We start from the raw sequence: 9,033 nt of genomic DNA, 5'->3' as shown, positions 1-9,033 counted from the left end.
TGTGTGTGTGTGTGTGTTGCACTGCCTGACTCACAGCATTGGTGGTACTCATGATGTCATTACTGGCCTGGTGTCAGACTGGGGTGTGCTGTTTGGAGGCCTAACCATGTGCTGATGTCACGTAGCTAATCCACAGCTTGTTTGTGTGTGTGCCTTTTACTACCATCCTACCTCTGCGGTGGCTTTGTGCCCTCCTCTTTTGGCTTTGTACGGGGGCCCGTTGTTTGTGTTCTGTGGTTTCCTACTCACCCTGGGCCCCAGCGTTACACTCACGCACACAGGCATGCATACGTACACAACCAAGTGTTTTGTTACAGAGTGATGCACTAGCTAAACATGTACATTGTAAGTTAACACCCGAGGCAAGGAAACATGCCTCTTCCTGAGAAGAAATGCGTCACACTGCCCATAACGCACCTGTTAAAGCTCCAAATTCCCCTACATCATTAGCCTGGTACAGTCCGCCCGTGACCACACCGGGTAGATAATAGGTCAGACCAATTCTGACTTGGGATTTTTCAGCTGCACTTCAGTGTGGAGGCCAGTAGAGAGCAGGGCAGAGTGGAGATATATTTACTGAGGAAAAGGGAGCATTTTCACCAGCTTTCTTGTGTACTTGCTTGTGTTTTGTTTAATTTGAAGATGCGAGAGTTGTTTATTTACCTAATGGCGTTCGCGTGATATTTCAGAGTTACGTGTCAGACAAGGGCTTGAGCTCACATTACTGGAATGATAATAGCAGCTTTCCTGAATCCAGGGGCGGGATGGAGGGGGGGGTTGAGTGGGGGATAACTTCCCCTCACCGACCCTCTCCTCTCCTCTCTTCTTCCTCCATACTTACCCTCTTTCTCTAAGCACATGGATGCTGAAGTCCCCGTGATGTTTTCCAGATGCCTTAGCTCAGCGAGTGCATTGACAAAAACCTACCTCTCCTCTTCCAATCGCTCTCACTCGCTCTCTCCCAGTCCTTCATGCACACACTCACTCGCTCTATCCTGCAGCTCACTGTCTTGTTAAAGAGACACTTCCTTGGCCCAACAAACTTCCTGGATATAATCCTATAAAACAATGGCTTACTCTGTGGACACATGGCCTCCCTCCACTTCAAAATGGGATGACAGTCTCTGTGGGTGCATATGTGTGTGTTATATATGTATAAGTATGCACATATAAGTATCATCCTGTATGCATATTTTAAAAAGCGTCCTTCTTCTTGTGCCTGGATGTGTGTGCTGGCTTGTGTGGGGCATTTGTGACCGCACAGATTGTGACCTCTGTGTTTGTGTGTCTTGGCCTTTGTTCCACTGTGCTGATTAGCCATTAGCCAGTGGCTGCCCTCTCCCATTCTCCCCATAGTAAGAGAATCTCTCGCCATTGTCGTCCAAGCCCAGGCCCTTCAAAGAAATCACAGACACACATACACACACATACACGCAGTGAGATCCCGGGTGACTGCCAGACTTAATCCCAGCCCTCATTTTGGGGTTTAATGACCTCAGGCAGTGGAATTACCCCGTCACAGTTGCTCTGCGGGCTGCTGTCTCGTGCATGTTCACCCTGCCGTCATGCTGACGGTAACTGAGATGAGAGCGTCTGTCCGAGTCCGCCTCTCATCGCTTGCGCACCCACAGGCCTGGTCGTGAAAGCAAACACACAGAGGACAGTGACAGTGGTGTCATTTGCTCCGTATGCTGCCCTGAGTTGTTGTCATGATATAAATTACAGAAATGTTGGACTTCTCTGTGACTCCCTGCCAATGCAATGACTCATTACAAATGTTCCTTGAATAATGATTAAAGGGCCACTCTCCACACCACGATCAGTTTACTTGTTGGGAGTATTACACATCCAGTGAACACAGTTAATGTGATATCTTCAGGGTTATCTTGGATTGGGCTGGGATACTACAATATTAATAACATAAGGCTTGCTTGTAATAAACTAAAGGTGTGGAGTCTGAAAGACAGGAGGCAATTTGGTTGAATTTTTAGTCAAAACAGTCTAAAACCCAAAGTTATTCAGTTTACAGTGATATAAAACATATTTTTGCTTGGCTTGGATGACCAGAACAATGACTTGATTATCAATTAATAGAGTAGAACTTTAGTTAAAAAACTTTTCTGCTGATATATTAATCAACTAAGGCTTTGTAAATCTTTTTGTATGTAAATCATTATAAAATTGAATTCTTGGGATCAAATGCATACAGAGTGGGACTAAAGATTTTCATATGTGCTTTCAGATCATATGCAGTCTAAGTAACATTTTCAATGTTAGGTACCTCTCTGTGTTACCTTGTTTGACATTGTATGCCTGTCTCTCTCTCCTGCAGGGCGCCCTGACAAATGAGCGTGACTACGAGAGCGTGGTGATGATGAAGATGAGGCAGGCTGCTGAGCGACAGAGACTCATAGAACAAATGCAAAAAGATGATGAAGAGGACACTTCTGGGTCATAGCAACAGGATCCAGCTCAGTACCAGCCTGCAACTATTAAATGAATACCTGTTTCAGACTTTAGTTTCATAAAGCCTCATAAGTGTTTTGTTATTATTTTTTGTATGTAATACACTGTAAGGCAGAATAAATCTTTTTAATAACGCAAAAGAAACTTTTTTTTTTTTCCAAATCTCTGGTTTTAATCAGGTTGTTGTGTCTTTTTTATCGAGAATGTAGGATGACTGAGGGACATACAGAATAGAGAAGAGGGCTCCTGCAGGATTCAGTGTTAAGCTGTGTGGTCCCTGAGGTAGGAGTCCTTATACCCAGGCTCTGGGGTTGAATCAGTACCGCACACTATCTAGTATAACCATATTATACACCGGTATAATTATGTATTTTTTTGCATCTGTCAACCATTGTCTGGTTACCTCATTATTGTAACCAACTCGACAGAGCAATGTAATGTAGTCATTCCTTTCTGTTGTCTGCATACACAATGAGTAACTCAGTAACTAATAAGTTGAGTGTTACAGCAACCCAAACCGCAGACTGCAATGTGACTACGTGGAAATAATTTCTCCCCCATATTAAACCAGTAATTAGGCTGAGATATGAACACTAGGTAAGCTTTTATAGGAATTCTTGTGGCCTCGTGATGAAAAGTGAAAATACTCTGAATGACCTCTATTATAGAGCTAGTGGTTTAAATGGTTGTTCCGTGGACTTTGTATACAATATATCTAAAGCTTACTCCTGACTGAAGAGGCCTTGTGGACTCCAATCTCTATGCAAAAAGTTTATTAGACAATACTGTTCTATATATTCTCACGTGTGTCTATTCAGTGGGAAAATGGAGCTGGGAAAAGCATAGCTTAGCTTAAAGCAATCTTGGAGAAATCCATTACCACAACAAATATGACAAAGAGCGAACAACAACACATCGAGTAATATAACTAACTAACTATGGTGTGGTTTTGCAAACTACAGGCTACAGTTGCTGCTGCGAAGCAAACATGCACAGAGGAATGAGACAGTTTCGCAGAGCCAGCACCCCAGCTCCAGACTGTAATACTCACAACTCTCCTGCAACTATAGCCAACATCACAACAACAGCATATCATGGCAAACTGGAAAGTAAGCTGATCGTCTGTGGGCAAGTAGTTTAACGTTACCTGGAACACAGATCCTGGCTGGGAAAGATGGATTAACAAGTTAGTGTTGTGGCTCAGTCTAATCCACTTTGTTTGTTTCCTGTTGACAGAGCCTGGGCTGTGTACAAACACCAAACAGCTAGCGGACTGTGAGTTGATATTTGGAAAAAAAAGATGATTTGAAAAAAAGTGTATTGGATTTGAATTGCTTACCCCACCTGAAGACTAAACACATGGGGAAACTTGGCTCAATCCACCTACAGTTTAAGCACCTTTAAAGCTCACTAATTAATACATTTTATCCAACTAGTTTAATCTGATCAAAATGACACATTGTGATTTGACAGGGGGTTGGATGCTGACTTATTTCTTGGCAGGGAGAGGGGACTTTCTGTCTTGTTGTCACCGTTATGTTGCCAGGCAACTAGCGGAGACCCCGGGAAGTCACTGCTCCCGGCCAAGAAGTTGTCTGGCGCGTAACCCCCTCGTACAACCGCATCTGGCTCCAGCTAAAAATTGAATGGACAGACGTTCGAGTAGTATCAACCTTCTCATCTAACTCTCAAGCAAGTAAGCAAATTGCTTTTTTTCTTTGCATATTCAAAGAACCATTGCTTTACTCACCAACTGAAAGGCTTTCATTCAAAGAGTCCTGAAACAATTTCTGAGCAACTTCTACCATGTGAGAGCTGCTACACTGAGCATGAACAGCACATGAACATCCATTTTTACTTAAAACCAGAAATGGGTGTGCTTATTTTGGGGCAACCTATGGTGCTATTATTGCAGCAAAACTATTTACAAATGTGAGTGGAGAGTTGTGTAACTATCTCAATCTGTGTGTGCGTAATCAGATTTGTAAATGCGTGTATAGATCTGAAAATGTGGGGACAAATCTGAATCTACAAAGTATTTGAGCTGGAAATACAGACAAGACACAGACTCTGAACACACAATTGCAGATTCCTGTTCACATTCACAAATCTCAGTACATATTTTCACTCTCCACTCACATTTGTAAATAGTTTTCCTACAATAATGTCTCCACACAACCCATCTAAGTGTTTCCATTTCATGCACTTCACTCCACCCATGGCACTGATGGATCATGTCACAGGCTGTGGACCAGCTTAAATTGAAGAACATGCCACTTGCTTCAAAAACTGTCTTATGTTCTGTCCTATGATACTGACCTCAACAAATTTTCTCTAAGTTGTTGTAAGCTGTTTCACAATAGGCTTATGTAACAGATACCTAGAAGACACTGTATTGCTTATTTATGTTCTCTGAAGTGACACGCTACCACTCTGTGACCCACATTAAGTCAGACATTACAGTGCCAGACTGCTGCGGTCACCATGAGTTTTGTAACAAGGTCCTCTGCCTGTGGAACATCTATCCATCCAAATAGTCTTATTTTCCTGTCCCTTGGGGGAACTATGGCGTAATGGTGTGTCTGTATTTGTGGGCCTGTGTGGTGGCGCTTTCTCCTGTCATTGTGTTATTTAGGAGCCACATGGCAGCTTTGCAACATCCAACCCAGTCATCCATCTCTCTGCGAATCCTGCTCCTGCCTCTCCGTGGCTCTGTTACACAATGTCCAGCTGTGAAGCGGTGTGGCGTGGTGGGAGACATCTGCTCCTCTCCTCCTGCAAAATCCCCTCATCACATGGTTTTGTTTATGCGTAGCTTTTTTCATATCCCAGCAATGTGAAAAAAAAGCCCAGAAACACACAAACTCTGTCCAAATGACAACAGAGGAAATACAATTACAGGAAACACATTCACCACCAACCCTGCCCTGAGCCCACAGTGGCTTGTGCTGCATGCGAACCAGCGATGGGAGGATGAGCCTGTTTTATGCTCCATCCTATCAACCATTACAGCAGAACCTTGGAATCTTCTTTGCATCTTCTTCCGCCCCGTGTTTTCCTTATATTGTCCATGTCAAACCTGTCACATTGGTGAGTGGAACAGTATCTGGAATCTTCGTGGTCACAGGACTGGGAAGCACCAGCACCTTTTGATCTTCAGCGTGGAGGTGGAAGTTAAGTCATGTATGAGGCAGCAGGATTGGTAAGAGTTTGGCTGTGAGCTGACTGGCAAAGTTTCTGGTTTGTGTGTTAGTGATCCGGGCTGGCCCCAGACATCTGCTGGCAGACCTGGGGCTGTAATGAAACCACCCAGCGTTTTTTGGCTCTCACAGGCAGACCTCTGTGTGACTGCAGTGCTAGTACCTCATCGCGGGGCATGCAGCGTTCCTGTAAGGTGCCACAGAGCTACAAGTGCTCGCAATAAGAGCGTTTATCATTTTTCATAATGTGGATTATCAGAAGGCTATATACAAGTCTTCCATTTCGTCTGTGTTAAATCTAATAAGGACTGCAAGTTGTTTTCTTTTATGAATAAGTTCACAAGTAATCCACATCATTACATCATTTAATCATTAGCATATAATACACTTACAGAAGCATCTTTACACACAAATGTATCTAGCATAGTGTTTGATTTTCTTGGGTGAGGCCTATTGCACAGGCTGAATTTCCAGACATGCCTTTAATTAAGTTCTTACGTATTTTACGTATGTTTTTTAGCAGAAAAACTTGCCCCCACTGCCAGTAGTAAATAGCAAACAATATGTCTCGTAAAATCTCTGGAATGTAGTTTGATGTTCCCCTGAAATTGGTGACCTGTCACCCGTTGAAGGTAATCTGAAACTTTACGTCTGGGATAATCTTAATCTAAGAACTTTAGTTTCTTTTGACAAAAGGCTGATTTAGAATCTGTCTGTGTGTTAAATGTAGAGCCGAGAAGCAACGTTTAAAAAAAAAGTTGACTAAGTTCTTCATCACAGTTCATTCATCCTTTTAAGGCTTATACAGGTATTTTGATATGGGAGCGTATCTATGTTCCCCAATCCCCTAACCCTATCACTAGAACTGGGGACCAAAGGACCATTTGTCACGTTCCCATTACATTCCCATTATGTGCCATATAAATGTGGGGAACACAGCAATGACCCCTTTTAATACAGTCAACAGTCTGATCACTCCGTCTCCTTGTGGAGGCACCACACCAGCGTCTGTCCCACCCCCGTCATCGTCAGCACACGGAAGCCGATCTTCTCCAGCTTGTCCAGCACCAGGCGAGGAGGATCATCCACATGGTACTCGGAACTAAATTAGCATAAACACAAAAGTAATTCTACTTTCCACAGATGTGGGATTTCTCTGTCTTTTGGTAAACTTTCCTTGGAAAGTCGAATGCTGTTAATTGTTCTAGTGCTTGTTCACTTCCTTCCACACCTTGGTTCATTTCCCAGCAGCATTTGAATCAGATTGCCAATGACAACACTTCCCTGATCTGTATTCCATCAGCTTGAATAGTCTATTCTAAATCTGCAAAGCAACAGCCTTCCTCAACCACATTGGGAGTTTTTTCCCCTCCATGTGACCTGATCTCAGCTCTGTCGTCAATATGTATGTAGTCTAACTGCTGAAATGAAAGAAACACCGGTGTTAAGTGCCTAAATACAGAAATGTGGCTCAGTGTGAGCACATATACAGCACACCTGGGAGTGGATTCTGCATGTGTGTGCAGGCAGTTTAAACATTACGGCTTACTAGTCCCTGTTTGCAAAATTGGGGTGGAGATGGTTTCATAAAAATGATAAAATCAGGATAGAAATTCTACATCCCTTGAGGGACATTACAGTCTTGGTGCTTTTGTGGATGATTCCTTTAGCAGAACTGTGCCTACAAATCTCTCATTTTACTTTCTATCTTAAGGGAATGCCTAAATTTGACTATTCACCTGCAGCATTTACTTAATATACCCCTACTACAATATCGGATTGCCCTTTTTTCAATACTTACAAATTGTTTCCCAGCATGGTTGTTTTCCTTGCTCCCAGGTAATTCATGACAACTGGATCAGAATATTCATCTCCCACATTTGTTGGACCGTTCTCCTGTAAGAAGTGATTAAATACATTAACCAAAGAGCTGATAGTTTGCTTAAGATTGACTGAGAAGTTATTGCTTTGCCCAAACAATTTCTGTTGCCTGCTATTGGTGCTGGCTGCATACCATATGGCTACACCTGCATGCTTCTGGCAGGTGGATCTTAATCCCTAATAACTACACAGCCTAAAAATAGATCATCCTATACTCTAAGGCTGTAGAATTAGGTTGCTTGAGTCGTGCAGACAACAAAATGAACATGCGCAACAAGAGGCCGACAACTGGGCAACATGTGTTTTTAATTAAGGGCACAATGGCAAAAAATAAAAAATACACACACACACACACAAGGATAGCCAGGCTTCTCGCTCCGCTTGTAGCATTGACTGTTTGTTTTCCAGCATGCATAATATTACAGGCTACTGCATAATCATAATCTGCAACTTTGATTGATTAGTAATATGCGCGGTGTTTTTGCTCTCTGGCAAATAAACAAAACCCTGAACGTCCAACTCGAGCGCGTCTCCTCCTAAAAGCATGACACGAGTCCTTTACAGATGCAAGGATACACACCAGTCGGATCTGCGTGCTGATGAACATGTAAGGCATCCCTGCTCCCCTGGCGACGGACCGCTATTCCTCTGGGAATTACTTTGGAGGGTTGTGCACACAGACGCGACAGTCCCCCTCTCCAGCTCTTCTGGCTGACAGCTCTCTGCGGAATGCGGAAACACCCACCGCCGCGGACCAATCACAGCTCCTCTCTCAGCATCTGTCAACAGCGTTGGCTGCTCGGTACACAAGGTCTTGCTCAACTGATGCGATCAGTAGTTTGTTGACATGAGAAACGCTGGCCAATGTGCATGTACCAGAGTAACTTTTTAAAAAAAATTTTTTTATTGAGTTCACACAAATATTTTATTCAGTGTAATTACTCATAATTACTCAGCCTAGTTTTTTTTTAAAAAAACATCCTCAGTACAGAAGTCTCATGTAAATTCTCTTCATTCTGTGGCTGGGAATTTTGTTATTTGTTTTTTTTTGTCTGGTGTTTTCACCTGCATGGATGTTAAGTAATTTTTAGTAATTTGTTAAGCAAGACTCATAAGACTTGAACTTTCAAAATAACAGAACAGCTATAGCTAAATACATTTAGCATTTTCCTTTTATTCCAGGCCACGATGGCTTGCTTTCTACAAAGAAATAAAACATTTTCAAGCACTTTAACGTTGCTCATTTTGTTTTAACTTCACACAGATTTAGTTTATGTAATACATTTGCTAAAAAAAATGTTTTTTGTGTGCATGCATGTATTACATTGAACCCACACTGTCTGGAACTCCAATTTCCTCCTCAGAGATTTATTAATTTCCTCTTCAGCGCAACAATAATAATTTTGGATCAGTCTTGTGACTGAGAGGGAAATGAAAGACACAGACCAAAGGCAAACAACAATGGCGAGACTCTGATAAAATCAGC

At 42.6% G+C, this 9,033-nt stretch overlaps 2 protein-coding genes across 4 annotated transcripts in view; one reads left to right on the top strand and one right to left on the bottom strand.

Moving 5' to 3' along the window:
- Window positions 1-2,599, top strand: part of dnajc17 (DnaJ (Hsp40) homolog, subfamily C, member 17) — a 31,542-nt gene extending 28,943 nt beyond the window's left edge. For 2 of the 3 annotated variants that reach the window (XM_035674063.1, XM_035674065.1), the window contains one exon: window positions 2,333-2,599. In XM_035674063.1, coding sequence (XP_035529956.1) covers window positions 2,333-2,458 — 126 coding nt within the window. In that variant the 3' untranslated portion in view covers window positions 2,459-2,599. The remainder of the gene's footprint in view (window positions 1-2,332) is intronic. The other variant, XM_035674066.1, reaches the window with a different exon arrangement.
- Window positions 2,600-6,013: 3,414 nt separating this feature from the next.
- gchfr (GTP cyclohydrolase I feedback regulator) lies at window positions 6,014-8,326 on the bottom strand. The gene is given in 4 exon segments (XM_035674069.1): window positions 6,014-6,768; window positions 7,468-7,562; window positions 8,128-8,172; window positions 8,174-8,326. Coding segments are annotated over 4 exon segments (423 nt in total). The 3' UTR covers window positions 6,014-6,638.
- Between the last annotated feature and the right edge of the window lie 707 nt (window positions 8,327-9,033).

Source organism: Morone saxatilis, unplaced genomic scaffold (genome assembly GCF_004916995.1).
Source record: "Morone saxatilis isolate NCDOM2014 unplaced genomic scaffold, NCSU_SB_2.0 Contig3, whole genome shotgun sequence".
NCBI lineage: Eukaryota > Metazoa > Chordata > Actinopteri > Moronidae > Morone > Morone saxatilis.
The sequence above is the reverse complement of the archived record's forward strand: the minus strand, read 5'-3'. Positions and strand labels throughout refer to the sequence as shown.